The 16,348-nt window shown below is 37.1% G+C and overlaps 1 protein-coding gene across 1 annotated transcript in view; it reads right to left on the bottom strand.

The window, feature by feature from the left end:
• Positions 1–15,735, bottom strand: part of NXPH2 (neurexophilin 2) — a 105,667-nt gene extending 89,932 nt beyond the window's left edge. The window contains exon 1 of the mRNA XM_012461813.2: positions 15,537–15,735. Coding sequence (XP_012317236.1) covers positions 15,537–15,587 — 51 coding nt within the window. The 5' untranslated portion in view covers positions 15,588–15,735. The remainder of the gene's footprint in view (positions 1–15,536) is intronic.
• Positions 15,736–16,348: the final 613 nt, after the last annotated feature.

Genomic DNA, 16,348 nt, shown 5'->3' with positions numbered 1-16,348 from the left:
AGAAAACAGTTAAGCTTGAGAAATTATGTACATATGTATATATATCATACATACATATGTACACATATATAGGTATCAGCAAAATGCTGACCCCCTTCCTAACATGATGCATGTATCATGATACAGATATATAATAAAAATATGAATGCAAGTATTATCAAAAAATGTTTTTCTATGGCCGTTTCCTACATTAATCTTTAATAGAAGCTAAGAATACATTGATAAAGAAGGGATTGATTTATTTAGGGATGTGTACAGAGAATGTACAAAGACTATATAATGTACAAAGACTATATATATATGATGATTACATATCATATATCATTAATATGATGATTATATATCATATATCATCATATATATATATGATGGTCGCAAATTATATAATTGGTAAGAATACATCAAGAAAATGAGGTTTAGTAAATGTACTTGTTGCAACTGAGCTACAAAGTAACTTTGCTCTTCCCAGTAGGAAAATTATACATGAAAACACTGAATTGAAACTCTCATTCTTAAAAATACCTGATTTATCAGAAAGAAATAATTTGCCCCTAGAAATATTTTCTAAGGAAAAGCTTAGCATAGTGCCATGCCTATGGTAGACACTTAAACTACTGTGTGGATGAATAAAAATATGAACACAAGTATTAGCAAAAAATATTTTTCTATGGCCATTTCCTACATTAATCTTTAATAGAAGCTAAGAATACATTGATAAAGAAGGGCTTGATTTATTTAGGGATGTGTACAGAGAATGGTAGTAGCATAATGAGGTCTATAACTTTCAAGGCAAAGACAAGCAAATGAAAAATACAGCCGTTTGTGTAGTGAGAAAGTTCAGTAAGAGAGCGTTATTTGTGTGCCTGCATATGTATGTGTATAAAGGCAAGTGCAGGAATGTGCTGGCCTGTGCAGGGTGTCCTGACCCACTCACTGTGAAGGCTACGAAGCCTATGTGCAGATTCTTTCTCCATATATACAAAGGGATCGAGCAGCAGCCCAGCTGTGGTCCACTGTGGTTCTCAGACCTTATCACAATAAATAAGGTCAATATTTACGCATAGTGTAAAATTTTGTGAAAATATATTTCAAATTTTAACACCACCAGGGATTCCGTTTACTTTTCTATTATCATGTTTATCTCTGGAGGTTAACATGCAATCCTCATAGGATGTCTTCATAGACACGTTTTTTAAAAACTAAGAATTGCCTTAAAGGAAAAACTTAATTAAAAGTGTATTCCAATATAGAAGAAAATGATTCATGCCATCTATAAAAATAGAGTAACTCACAGTTTACATTTCAGTAAACTTGAAAGTCTCCAATTTTTCAATAAAAAGGAAACATAACCTAGCTCCTGGGAGTGAAATATAATAGCTGTAAGCTGCTTTCTAACAGCTCAAAAACAATGAATCAAATTTTACACTGAGAACCACTGCACTCTTTTTCATACCAAAAATATATTCTGGGTTTGTGATAAACTCTTTGAAGAGAGGAATCCTACTATATTTTAATTGTAACAAATTTGAATGTCAAGTGTGACATGCAAATTTCAAGTTCACGTTTTTATTAACCAACCAATATTTATGATTGCCAATTTCAGTTTTATTTACTGTCTTCTACAAAGTAATTTTTCTCTCATTACTTCATTTTAAAGTGTGGGAATTAGAAGGCTCTACTAAAACTTTCAGAGCAAGCCCTAGTAACTGGTAATATCTGTACCTGAGGCAAAATGAAATGTGTGACAGTGTCTAGTATGAAAGGAAATCTTGTTCAGGCAAAAAATATCCGGGGGAACATTTATCATTTATTACTCTCAAAAAGGAAAATTTGTCCAACAGAGATGTGTGCATTGGGCACAGTGCCTGACAGAGTTGGCACTCAGAGATATTGGTTGAATTGAACCGAACCAAGGGAAATTTGTCTGAATTGGAAAAACTAAAATGTTAAGAAAGAAATTAGGTCTAAGCAAAATGCTGACCCCCTTCCTAACAGTTCAAAGACAAAGCCTTTAGTTGAGAGAGGCTGAAGCGGTCACTTTGTTCGGCTTCTCACATAGCCAGAAATCACCTATGGCAGGTTTCTCAAATGGGGTTGTTTTTGCTCCCCAGGGGACATTTGTCAATGTCTGGAGACTTTTTATGATCATACAAGTGGGAGAAGTTGCTACTGGCATCTGGGTAGAAGCCAGATGTGTTACTAAACATCCTATAATGCACAGGATGGCTCCCAACAACAAGAAACTATTTGGCTCAAAATGACAACAGTGCTGAGGTTGACACACCCTGCCCTACAGCACGATCTGGCAGATGGCCTCTGTTTTTGCACTTCCAGAAGTCAACTCATGGCTACAGGAGCATGATTTTACCACTGCTGGATGGCTCTCCCTGCTGAAAAAACCACCTTCATTTTGAAATTTATGGAGTAATAAACATTTATCAAAAGCACTACAGAAAAAGAAGTATACTTTGAGGTTAAATACAAAACAGAAAATATATATTAAGGCCAAAATGCTTTTTCCATATGCTAATTTTAAATTTATTTTCTAATTTAGTTAAATTACAGAAGAAATGAAATCACAAAATAAACAAAGGTGCATACTGGATTTTTGTTGATTGTATTTTTTTTAATTCTTCTAGTATTTGGTAACTTTTAAGACTTTATGTCTATTTCTTAATTTATTAACATTAGACGGCTTCTATTAACTTCTTACTATGTAAGATAAGGAACGTGGCATGCTCGCCCACTTTTACCTCTTGTATTCCCTTCACCTCTAAATTTTTATTATTTTAGTTCATCAATATTTATTATATTATACTCTGTTCTTAAGCAATATCTAAATCATTCATGCTTTGAATATAAATCCATTTCAGAAACAGCGAACTAATAAATAGCACTTATAAAACTGATATAACTTCAGTGGAACCCCCTATAGAGTCACAGTGTGGCCTGACCACAGAAGGAAATGGAACCCCATGCTTTCCCAGGGCCAGAGGCTGACACTCAGACTTGGGTGCAACTGAGTGCCTTGTCATCCCTTTGTTCTATCTCTCTCTTGTTTTGAAGCTTCTCTTTGAAGATTTCCCCGAATAGAGAGAGAAGTAACTCCCCTGAGACCCTTGCATGCCCGAAATATCATTTAAAAAATTTTTATTTTGAATTCTGAGATACATGTGCAGAATGTGCAGGTTTGTTTCATAGGTGTACATGTGCCATGGTGGTCGGCTGCACCTAATCATTTTTACCTTTTCTGACTTTTTCCTCTTCTGTTGTTCATATTTGATGGATAATTTGGCTATTGATTAAATAACTCCTATCCTAAGAACTTTAAAGATATTATTTTGTTGTTAATAAGATAGAACTTTTTTTTCCTAAATAATCTATCTTGTTTTTCTGAAAGCTTTTAGAATTTTCAGTTTTTTCATTTCAGTGTAGAAATTTCACCAGTTTTTAAAATTTTCAAGTCAGGCTATTCAATACTGTGTCTTTGACCATGTCCTTCCTCTCATCACTTCTGTCCTCTGTTTCTGGATCTCTTCATTGGATTTATCCTCTGTGTCTCTTCACACTTCTCTCATATTTTCCAGTTTGGTCTCCTTGCTCTCTTCCATAGGAAATTTCCGTGACTGTACTTTACACTTCACCAGCATGGACTTTATTATCTCTATTCTTTTCAGCCTTCTCCTTAACTTTTTATGCTGTCAGTTAAAAATTTCATCTCTAATAATTATTTTTTGTTCCCCAGTTGATCTTTCTTCATAGCAGCCTGTTCTTATTTTCAAGATACAATATCGTTTTGACTCTCTGAGAATACTGATTGGACAGTTTAAAAATTATAATTGGTTCCTTGTATTATTGCTTGCTTCCAATGTAAGTTGTTCTGTTTTCTCTGTCCGTTTTTTTCCTGATAATTTCTCTTATATGTCTGGTGATCTCTGGTTATCTGTGCCTATTTATGAGTAGAGACCATGTGGATTAATATGAACAGCTGGACTGGGTCTTCTCTGTAGTTGTCTGGGTCTCTTTCTCTAACAGAGGTCCTTCTTTAGTGAGAGTGCTGATCACAAGTTTTCGAAGGGGAACATCTAGTGTGTATTTCCTAAGATACGAAGAACTGTTCATCAAAGTGCCCCGTCCTTCTCAAGCTAAGAGTTATGATCCAAGCCAACCAGACTTTCTCAATCGGGACATGACATCTTAAATGAAGTGAAGCAAGGATTGGAGAAACACGGGAAAAATGGTTGGCATTTATTCATTATCTTGGCGAATTGACAATTTCCTGACACACAAACCCTGGATTCCAAGACATGCCCGGTTCATATCCTTTCTGTAAGCTGCCCCATTTTCATAATTTCTTCTCTGCTTAAGTTAGTCAGAATTAGTTTATGTTGCTTGTGCACAAAGACCCTAAGCTGATACAGGTGGAAAGGAAAACTGACATTTGTCAAGCTTATGTTATGGGCCAGGTATTTTATATTTTTGTAAGTAGTCAGCATAACTTTCTGAGATAGCTATAACTCACATCATTTTATAAGGAAAGAAACTGAGATTCAGTAGATTTATTACCTATCCAAGATGCCAGAGGAAGCACCAGAATCCAAGTCAGTCTGACATCAAAACCTACACTTTTCCCTCCACCCTGAAATATTCATGGAGCATTGAAGGTACAGGCCCTGATACAGTAAATAGTATGTGATAAATATTGGAGGAGAGATTTAAGGTGGGGAAAGCCAGGAAGAAGAATTTAGACTCACTATGTTCAGAAAAAGAGAATCTCAATCTCACTCTTAATAGTGTAGTGGTATAGTAAATCAAAGGAGAATTTAAGAAAGATGATTCTGTGATATGTGGGATGAATTCAGAAGGCTTATGTTGGAATGAGATACACCAGTGAGGAGGCTGTGGTAGTGATGAAGTGGCTGGGAATGGAGAGGAAGAGAGAGTTTACAGTGGGATTTGGAAGGAAATTTCATAGGGTTTTGTGACTGAATGGTTATTATAGGGGGATGAGGAAAGATGAGCCAAAAATGACTACAAGATTGCCAGTTGCCATGAAGAAAGCTGAAAGAATGCATGCACTCGCCTCCCTCTAAAAATCCCAATGAAATGAACTAGAAATGCAAAAACAAGAATAAATGCATAAGGGTGCTAGAAAGAGAGAAGGATGCCAAAAGAGTCCATAAAATTAGAATCCCCAGAAGACAAAAAGGAGAGTAAATAAAAATGATGGAAAAGCCAAGCATGCTGAGCAGCCTGTAACCAAACAAAGGCAAAGGAGAACCACACCTGGGCAGGAAACTGAGGCTTATCCCCATGTGCACCCAATTCTCGCCACCGAGGTTAGTGCAGCAGGACTTGGGTGTGAAGCAGGCAACAAGGCAGCTACCAGGAGGCTCCCCTGTAGGCACAAAGCTGGTGGGGATTTGGATGCTCACTCCTTACCCTGAGGCTCCATTCAGTTTGGACCTCTTAGTAACTCATCTATGAAATTTGCCCCAGAAGTCTTCTATTTATGGTGTTAGACCTAGAAAGAAAATTAAGACACTCCCCTAACTACCATTCTTCCAAAACAATTAATATAATACAAACTTGAGGGCAAAACAAGGTGCAAATTCACATTGTGGAGTAAGTTTTTAAAAATTAAGGTAATAGTATACATAATTTTATGTGAAACAAATTTAAGGATACACAAACATGCGTAATTTTACAGTTAATAAAAGGGATTCAATAAGGTTGGTTGAGGAAAAAACCTGAGTGGTAAGTAGTCAAAAAGGAAAAGTCTATAAAAGACTGCTTTTCCTAAAACGAAAAGGTCCAAATGGATTAGAATGGTTCCCAACAAACTACCAAAAAAATTTTAAAAAAGCAGCTCTCAAATATTTTAACTTTTCCTAGAAGTGAGGGGGAAAATATAGAAGTCTTTCTAATTCTAATCCTAGCATAATCTTTATGCTAAAATCTGGCATATTTCACTTTAGTTATATTTCGTTTATGAATATAGCCAGTGTTTCTAAATAGTATACTAAAAACACATATATAAAATAATAAATAATAAACTTCATACTTAGTAAAGTATATGTTAAATTTGGAAACATAAGAGATGCTTAATTTCAGTTTTATTCAACAATATTTTAAAGGTTCTATCCAGTTCACTAGGAGAATAATTTTTAATATGAGACATAATGTTCAAAAAAAGTCAAATACAAGATTATTTGCAGATGAGATGATTGTCTAGACATAAAATCCAGGGGAATCAAATAAAAAAAATATTACAACTAATAATAGAGCTCCGAAATAGAACAGATACAAACATAAATATACAAAAATAAATAGTGTTCCTTACATTCAGGCAAAAACCAATTTTAAAATGTCAGGCATAAAAAAGATATCCATAGCAACCCCATAATGTACAAAATATTCAGGAGTAATAAAGAACAATTGTGTGTGAGCAATATTAAAAAGAAAGTATAAAACTTAAAGGCTGTAAAAAACTGAAACATAGGAAATTATTTACAAAGGCAATTCACAAAATAAGAAATAAAAATGGTTATTAAATATGAAAACATGCTTTACATTCCTAAGAAATAAAACAGTATACAACACATGTTAAAAACAATGAAGTATATTCCTTTAATAGGTTGCCAATTTTTTTTTTTAAATACCATAATTCAGGTAGCGTGATACAGGCACACACATAGTGTTATACCTTATATTAGTACGGTCATTAAGGAAAACATTTATAATTATCAAAGTTCAATATGTACATTTTCAATATTGAACCAAGATTTTCAAATCTAGGAATTTGTGTTACAGGTGTACTTGCAAATACATTAAAGAATTCAAAACAATTGAAACATTAATTAGGAACTGATTAAATATATTATGGCATATCAATGCCATGAAATACTATGAATCCTTAAAAATATAAGTTGCTCTGTCAAAGTAGCCAAATATATTATTGCATTAAAAAAGCTTGTTACAGAACATGGTACTGTGGATGATATAATTATGATAAAAGCATACATATCCATAATAACTGGAAAGACATACATTAAACTATTAATAATGCCCTGAGGATAAGGTATGAGGTAGCAGAAAGCAGGCAGGGGCTAGGAGGGCTACTTAAAAAATTTCTGAGAATTATTTTTTAAAATTACGCAGAAATATTAGGTTGAGTTCCCCAGAAGAACACACTGAAGTAAGTATTCGAAAGCTATTGATTTAAAACAGAAACACTTCCAGGGAAGCCTGGTAAGGGAGCAGGGCAGCTGGTGAGAGAATGGGAGAAAGTCTTGGAAGCGTGTGATCTCAGGCAAAGTCCTGCAGAGAGTAGCTTCAGCCTGCTCATGCAGGGACACCACAGAGTATTTCTTTCACCGCTGTTACACCTGGGAGCTGTCCAGAGTGGGAGCAAGGGAGCTGAGCTTTCTCATTCTGACATCTGTCAGTCATTAGTCAAGAGTTTTCCAGAGGAAGTGAATGGCACCTGTGGCACTTGGTGCATTCTGGCAAAGTGCCTCCCCGAAAGAAATCTGGGTGGAGGACCAACAACATCACTACAATATTACCTTTATAATAAAATATGTATTTTCACTAAAAGAAAGAAAAAGAGAGCAAGAGCCATGTGCTACTAGTAAAGCAAAATCATATATTAATGCTCTCAAATTCCTCACAACTCTGGGCACCTACTAGACAGGTTCCCACACCCACCTGCTCCTTCTCGTATTCCTATTTGTCCACTAGAAAAACCAGGATTTAGCAACCCATGAACCCACACTTTCTCCTTTTTATCTTTTCCATCTGGGATGGTATAGGTGAGATCCTGAGAAGTTAGAGGAACTCTCAAAACCTCTGCTAATCCTAACTGGAGCCACAGTACTCGGCTACCAACTTAACATGAAAACACCATTTAAAGCTGGGACCCTTGGCAGCTAGGCTCCATGAGGTTAAATTCTAAATAGAACTCCAGATTAAAGAAATGCTCCATGAATTCATTTATTCTATTCAACTTGTTTGACTTTATGGCAAAGCTTATTTTTAAAATCCCTAAAATGAATGAGTTGAGGTTTCTAGCTCAGTAGTCACTGAGCAGAATGGGATGTTTCCTAGAAATGTCCCTTAAGTCCATCATTCTGGGTGTCAGTGATGACTACCTAGAAAGACAGCAGTCATCATCAAAGTGGATGATTCAAGTTTGCTATTTGTGCAGTCTATAGTCTGTCTCTGAAACCTGAGGTGCTTTCATTGCTTCACTTGTAAAATGGATGCAATAACTATTGCTCTACTTACTCTTCAGAGCTGATGTAAAGATTAACCATGAAAGAATTTTGCAAACCATCTAGTGCTTGACGTCATGTCACTTGTCTTAGTACAAAGATTCCAAACATTAAAAATGGGATGGTGGTGACTTCAAGATCCAAATCCATGAACGTTAGAAGGCATTTGTTCAGGACAGATGTGCGTAGTTTTGCACAGGTTGAGTGTGAGTTGACAGTAAAATATTCAAGTAAAATGGAACAGTAAATTATGGAGACATGGGCTTGGAGCCTGAGCAATAGGTTAGGAACTGAGATACAAATTTGAGAGTCAGCAACACAGAGGCAACAGGTAAATTCAAGACTATGGAAAACACGCTTTTGAAAACCTCACCTTTCTTTCCATTTCCATAGACATATTCTTCAAGCCAATCCCAATCGTCTCCTGTTTGACCTATCCAAGTGCAAAACTTTATTAATATATATTCCTGTTACCTTTACTGCAAAACGTTAAATGATACTTTATGGTCCCTATTCATTTATTGTATGCCTTATCTATTGAAAAGATCATGCAGATTTTCATACTAACCAATCACTTTCAGTAGTTGTCTACATACACAAATGAGGAATGGAATTTGGGAATAGAATTTGGGAGCAGCCATATTACAAATGTTTTCTTTCCCTTTGAATAATATACACTATTTCTTAAATTACTGTTTTGGGTGACTAAATATACATGCTATATAACTTAAATTGATGAGATTTAAAAATTATCATTATATATGATTATGCTTGAAAACCATAATCTTGCATATTCTCGCATAAAGAGACATATAATTTATGTAAATTTTGCTTTTATGACGTTAGAATAACTTTATGTGGCCAAAAACCAGCCATATCTCAAAGTGAGGTTTCATTTGTAGAGACATGTATGGTCTTTACAGTTGGATTGAATCCCAGGACTAGTTAGTCTTTCTGTTTCACTTGGATTTTCTCCTAAGGTTAGGACCATTGGTGATTTTCTCCATCTTTTGTAGGTCTCACACGCCAGCTTTTTGCTTGTTTTATTTTTAAAATTTTGTAACATTTACATGTGAACTCCTGAAAGCATTGGAGTTAGTTAAAAAGTATTTTTTGATTTAAAGAGACTGTATTCTACTCAAGCATACAAAAGTCACTTGCTAGCTTTCTGGTTGAAGAACAGTATTAATCTGTAATGTTGTTTATCTTAATAATTAGAATTTAACTGAGAGTCAATTTGCCTTTTATTTAAATTAATGCAATGACTAGATGTTAGGAGTTTACAATTTAAAATGGTATGCAGGAAGCAATCCCTGAATGCACCATTTTAATTTAAATTTTTATTGATTTTGTTGATTATATGTTAAATAAGTGCTCATCAATTCCTGCCTAGTTTTACTAAATTTTCCTTTTCCATAAGCACAGATATAGTAATAAGTGTTGTGGTGTTTTAAATCTACTTCTAAGTGTATACAATACTTGTGATGTGGTTAACAGCATAAAATATTGTAAAATTTATATTTAAAACAATTACGTTTATATGTAACACATATGTACAGTAACTAAGTTGTAAATCATATGAAGAAAAATTCAGAATCCCTTTATAATATATTTAAAAAGGAGAGATGTTAGAAATAATTTTTATCTACTTTGTCATTAATGACTTCATTTAATAGATGAAAGATCTCAGACTATTAAACGAACTGCCCAAGACACAAACACACTCACATGTGCACACATGCACACATATACATACACACATAGGCACTTGGACCAGTTCTATTTTGTTAACTGTTATGTTCTCACTGCTTGCTGTAGCCTCTGTAAAGTCTGGATCAAAACAGATAGTGAACAAATATTTGTCGAATGTTCAACTTATTCAGAAATAGACCTCAAGTCTTTTGACACGAAATTCATTGTTCTTTCTAAATCATGAATGGAAACATTTAAAATATCTTTCTCTATCTTCTAGTCTTACTGGGAGAAAAAAATGTGACAAATTACATGAAAGAAACTTAAAATTATGTAAGTGTATGGAAATCTAAGTCAGTATTATTATAGTTTAAATTTATAAAATGTCTCACTTCTGTTACCATTTAAGAAAGGAAAAATTAACTAGAATGGCAATTTTAGTTCTGCTGAAGCACACACAAGAATGGCGATTTTAAAACCAGCTATTTGAACTTTGTGAGTTATCTGACTAGGAAAAAGAAAAATATTTCCTACAGCATTTGGATTTAAATAATGGAAATTTCATTTTTAATGGTAATTCTATAAGGAAAGAGAATTCCTTATTATATACTAATCTTACAGCATAATGAACCAAACACTTGTTTGAGAGTTTTAATCTAGATTTTCATAAATTAAAAAATAACATAAAATAGAAGTTTTCAGTCAATCACATCTTAAGATTCTTTTTGTAATATGAAACTCTGTACCACAACTTATACTTTAAATTGCTTTAGATCCCTTTTTTATTTAGCATGATTTTGAAATAAAGAAAGGAGTTGTCATCAATACCATTAATTAAATCAAAATGAAAAAATTACATTATTAAATAAAGACATATAAAAGGGCACCTGTTTTGGCATAATTTAAAATACTTATGATGAAATAGTGTTAAACATGTTAACTGGGAAAAGTTTATATAAAATCATTTAAACGTATCCCAACTTAAATTACAACCATCGTGCAAGTCAAAACAGGATTGTGCCTGTTAATTTAGTCACCAAGTCAATAATATAGATATTAGTTTGTTAAATCACCATCCTGCATACTATAAGGATACCTAGAGAGTAGCCTCATATCAGGAGCACTCAAAATCATTTGGTCCAATTTTTTAAAGCAGTTTTGAAATAATTTACTACCAAATCAAGATATTAAATGCCAGCTTCTAACCGGCAATAATGCTTATGGCTAAGATAGAAATGAGATTCTTTACAGAAATGCTGACACAGCCTTAACCGTAAGCATTTGAGTGTTCGGCTATAATTCTTTTTTTCAAATCTTCTCCAGCAAAGCTTCAGGTAAGAGTCCGCAGAATATGTAAACAGTAAGAGACAGCCTAGAGCTTTTACAAAATCACAAACCTGTGACACATTTATATTCATCTTTGATTGCTACCACTAAACGACTAAATCATTCAAGATGTATTGATTAGCTCTTTAATAGGTAAAAAGTGGGCAATGTATTGTGAAGACCAACATTTCTTTATACATTTGATTTGCAATAACTACACAGTTTAAGCTGACAATGTAAATTTCTAAAAGATTTTTCAAAAAGCCATCTGCCTTATTTAGCATTCCAATTATTAATAAAAAACAAAAAAGAATAAATTATGAAAATATATAGAACACAGATTAAGAAGGCTTTTCTTTTCCATTCGGAAACTAAACAATAAAATAATTTCCCCAGGAGTCAGTTTTTTGTATAGAAGGCATCTAAAATGGAAAGCATTTAAAACTGGACCAGACAACATATTATCACAATAAAACCAAGGGAATACAACTTTTACTGGGAGGTGGGTAGCTGGAACCAAGGATTTAATTGTCTAATCTTAATTTTAAAAATTTTCATTTTTTTAATGTCTAAAATAATCATACTTATAATGAGTTAATTTTAAAGCCCAGCCAACTCTAAGTTATAACAATGATATAGTGGTGTTTTTTTTTCCCCCTCCACATTGTCATACAACCAACAGAAGACTATTGATCCGGCACTGGAAAATACTATTTTGATGTTTATTGATTAAGGCTGTATAAGGAAAATTGTGATTTTTGAATGGAAGATAGTAAAAAGTTATCAATTCTTATAAATATAGAACAGGAAATAAATAGGATCATCAGACTAAACAAGTATTAAAACTATTAATTTGTTTTAATGTAGATTCATGAAGATAAATTACCCTCAATAAATTATGTGACACTATAAGGATTAACCTAAAATTTTACTATTGCTTATCACAAGGATCTGATTTTATAGGATTCTAAAAATTTCCCAACTTACATTGCTTTTAACTATTTTATTTTGTAAACTAAGCATTGTATCACAGAAAAACAAGTTGAAATGTGTGAGAAACTGATTATTTAAATCAGCACTTAATTTTTTCTTAAACACTAGCTAATCATTCATTTAAATTAAAATTTAATCTTTTTATAATCTTCATTTTACTTGAAGGCAAAATATCACACTTATTACCAGTTACAAATCATCATGCAGATCTGTAAACAGTTGACATCTGGTGAAGTCTTTACCTTGTATCATGATGAAACAACACTCATTTTATTATAATATTCACTTCAAATGCTAATTTTTTCTTCATTAGATAGCAGAAGAGAAATATCGTGCTCTTAATATTCTTTACAACAGTATGCTGCTGAATAAGAACTAAAAAAAAGGAATACGTTCAAGATGGATACTTAAATTTTGCAAATGCCTAGTGATCTCATTAATTCACTATAGCAACCTGTCTGTTAAAAACACTATGCACAGGCAGGAAAATTGGGCAAGCATGGGTAATAGACACACGTTCTTCCTAGGCTACCTGCAGTACTTATCAATTCCGCTTATTGTTTTCTTAGAAGTTTTAAATATCCCATAAACAAGTAAAATAGTTTTAGTTGTTGTGATTGTATTTTATATGTATATGTATATTATATATGTTATATATGACCATAGTGAATTATTTGGGGTCAGCTCCCTGCGACTGCTTTAAAAAAACAGGTAATTTTCATATCCCCAGATGTTCAATATGCCCACATGAATCTATTACTCATTTAAAATATTTAATATTTTTTAAAAGTATGTTCTTCAGGCTAGCAGTGCAGATGGAAAAGTAAAATCCAATTTCAGCAATAAAGTAACTTCCCTCCTCCCTCACCAAAAAAATTTAAAAGAAAAGCCTTATGTCAGCAAAGCGCAGATTTTTTGAGTAGATATGGTTCCTAGAAAAGTCAAAGACTAGTTTCACATCTAGAAACCATTTTATCCCCTTGCTGTTAGGGTTTAACAAAGAAGTTCAGTATCAGCTGAAAAAGGCAGAACAAAACCACGAGCCATCCAAAGGAGCAAAATATGATCTGTCCTTTTTGAGATCTACTGGAGTGGAGTATGTAGTGGGATTGGGGAATGTTACAATTTACATCTGCGCTGCCACTCTGTTTTCCTTTCACATTCTAACCCCCTTGTGTTATTAGGCTGGCAACTGCTCTAAGAATGTGGCGAATGTAAACAGCCTTTTATTTTCGGAAAGGATGGCAAGGTAAGGAATGTGTGCTTATCACAGAGCTGCAGCTCCCCACCTCACTGACCACGATAAAGTGCTCCAGGAGAAAAACATTACAACCCAAGCACAAACCCAAAATGGATTAGCATTTGACATAAGCTTTCTTAAAAACTAATCAATCAATCCATGCTGTAATATTAGAATCTAGCTGTTAAGGAGGGCATATAATCCCTTCAAGATGTATTTCCTATTCCTTATTGACTATGGCGGTGCAGAAAAAAAAAAAAAAAAAAAAAAAAAAGAATCTAACATTTCCAGTATAGTAGCTGGGAGGAGAACTTTTCCCTGACACATGCCCAAATACATTTTCTCATCTTTAAGAACCTATCACAGTGCTTGCGGAGCAGATACACAGTTCATGATCATTAAACGCAAAATGAAGGAACTAAGGTTCATAAAGATATTCTGAAGACCCCACATAAACACCTGATTTCCCCAGGCATTTGTTTACACGCACCATATAAATGCTGCTTTGTTAGCTCACCTTTTATTAGAATCCAGAATAAAAATTTTTAAAGCAAGGGATACTAAAGATTAATTTGGCATATATTTTGGATTCATAATGCCTAATATGTAAAGTGTATTTTAATATGCAGTATTGTACATAGACAGTATATGCTAGCTCATTCAAGGACATTTGGGCATATCATTGGATTTTCTTCTTGATGCCATTGAAGAATTTCTGAGTTAACGCTGTGCAGGTGAAGCTAATCTCCAACGTAATAAGCACGGACCACGGGCACCTCAGTGGCCTCTCCACCTTTTAGAGTTTCTTCCTTCCACCCTCAGAACTTGCAAAGTACCTCTGCCTTAACAATATCATACATAACATAGAGAAACTTTCAGTTACTTGATTTTCCCTCTAATAGGAAAAGAGAGAAAGAGAACACGGGGAGGGGGGGAGAGAGAGAGAGAGAGAATCTGTCATCTTCTAAGTGCTTGGTTAGAGACTTAAGTATGAGGACCAAAGAAACTGTGGCATCAGGAGAAAGCCCTCTTAATAGCACCGTGTCAAGGCAAGTGCTAAGTGACCAGAAGAAATCCATCACAGAGGCGGACCCAGTTAAAGCACTCCCCTTCTATAATTTTACTTTAAAAGTTTCTTCTCGAAGGTCTTGCTTTGGTTTTCCCTTAAATATGATTAACTGGCCTTGCATACAGAATATACGCATCAGGAGGAGGAGAGCGTGGCGACTCGCGGGAAGAGTGAAGAGACTGACAACGCGAACCCAAAACCGCATTTTAATACCTTTCTTATTCCTTAGCGCCCCCGAGCCGCCCAGACGGGCCGGGGCGGTCTCCCAGAAAAGGCAGCTTAGAGATGCCCGAGAGGGGGGGCCCCGGCGCGGAGCGGGGCTTAAAAGTTACATCCTGCTTCCCCAGCTGGCAGAAAACCCCATCCCAGTCCCCAGCGCCAGACGGAATACGCAGAGGAATCCAAGCTGTCCCCAAATCTGTATTTTGCCTAAGTTTTCCCCCAGTAAGAAGCCACTACCTGGCTGGAAGAACGAGGATGCACGAAGCCCTGCTTTGGAAGAAGTGTCGGTGTGCATCGGGGCAAAACACGTGAAAAATAAACACCACCAAGCCTCTCAAACTGTGAACTGGAGGAAGGTCTTTCTGCCCCTTCTCATCCTATCCATCTACCTCCCATTCTTTCCTTAACCGCTGCACCAACAAACCTCTTCCTTCTCCCGGACCTTCTTCCGGGCCACCTTCGGTCACTTTACCCCAGCGCTCAAGTCCCAACCTGTGCTAAGCCCCTCAGTCGCCTCTAGATACTCTCTATTCCGTTCTTCAATTCTTCCCTTCTTCCCTTTCAACCTCTAAGGCAACCCAAAACTCCTTGCCCTCCGCGCGCCTCCAGCCCCACTTCCTAAGCAGGCCCAGGCTGGGCTCCGAGTCAGCCTCCGGCGCGGTTTTCCCGCCGAAACGCGTCCCCGGCGCGTGGGGCGGCGCGCTGGCCGGACACTCACCAGCTGCAGTAAGCCGGGGACCACGACGAGGGGCAGCGGCCGCAGGCGCATGGTGCCGGCTGGCGCGGCTTCTCACGAGCTGCGCGCCCTCGCCTGCCTCTCGCGCATCTCCACTTCGCGGGGCAGGACTGAGGACGCCAGGGACACAGCGCGGCGCTTCCCTCCCGGAATCCGAGCTCTGCGCCGCGCCGCGCAGCTCGGGCCGGGTGGGCGGGCGGGGAAGGGGGAGGGTGGGCAGACGGGAGGTGCCTCTCTGGGCCCCCGCGCGCCCCTACTTGGAGGGCGCCGGCAAAAAGCGAGCGGGACAGCTGGAGCTCTGGCAAGCGGCGGTGGGCTCCAGCCGCGCCCGGGACTCTCCGGCTTGGCCTGGCTCGAGGGGAGCGCTGGGGGCGCCCGCGGGAGGGAGGCTGCGACTCGGGCGCTTAGGTGATGGGTTCAAGCGCGAGGCTGCTCTCCAGATCCGATCCTGCCGAGCGGATGCCTGGCAGAGCTGAGCACCCCTGGCCAGCCGGCACCCCCGATCCCAGAGAGGACGGGTGCCTCCTCCCAACCCCGCCCAGCAGAAGGCCGGTCCGAGAGGCTCCACTGTGCCAGGCGCCCTGCCCACTGACTGGCTCTCGCTTTGGCCGGGGAGGCTGGGGATGAGGGGAAGGAAAGGGTCTCCCTGGATGGCTGCAAGAAGGAGTGCGTCCTCCGGGAGAGCGCCCAGAGAGTTTAGGAGCGGAAAATGATTGCAGAGTCCTGGGGCGGGGCGTGGGGGCTGCGAACGCGAAAGGCTGGGGCGGGAGGTGGGGCGGGAGCCCAGGACGCCC

Source organism: Aotus nancymaae, unplaced genomic scaffold (assembly GCF_030222135.1).
Source record: "Aotus nancymaae isolate 86718 unplaced genomic scaffold, 86718_ANA_hifiasm-v0.15.2.pri h1tg000029l, whole genome shotgun sequence".
Taxonomy (NCBI): domain Eukaryota; kingdom Metazoa; phylum Chordata; class Mammalia; order Primates; family Aotidae; genus Aotus; species Aotus nancymaae.
The sequence above is the reverse complement of the archived record's forward strand: the minus strand, read 5'-3'. Positions and strand labels throughout refer to the sequence as shown.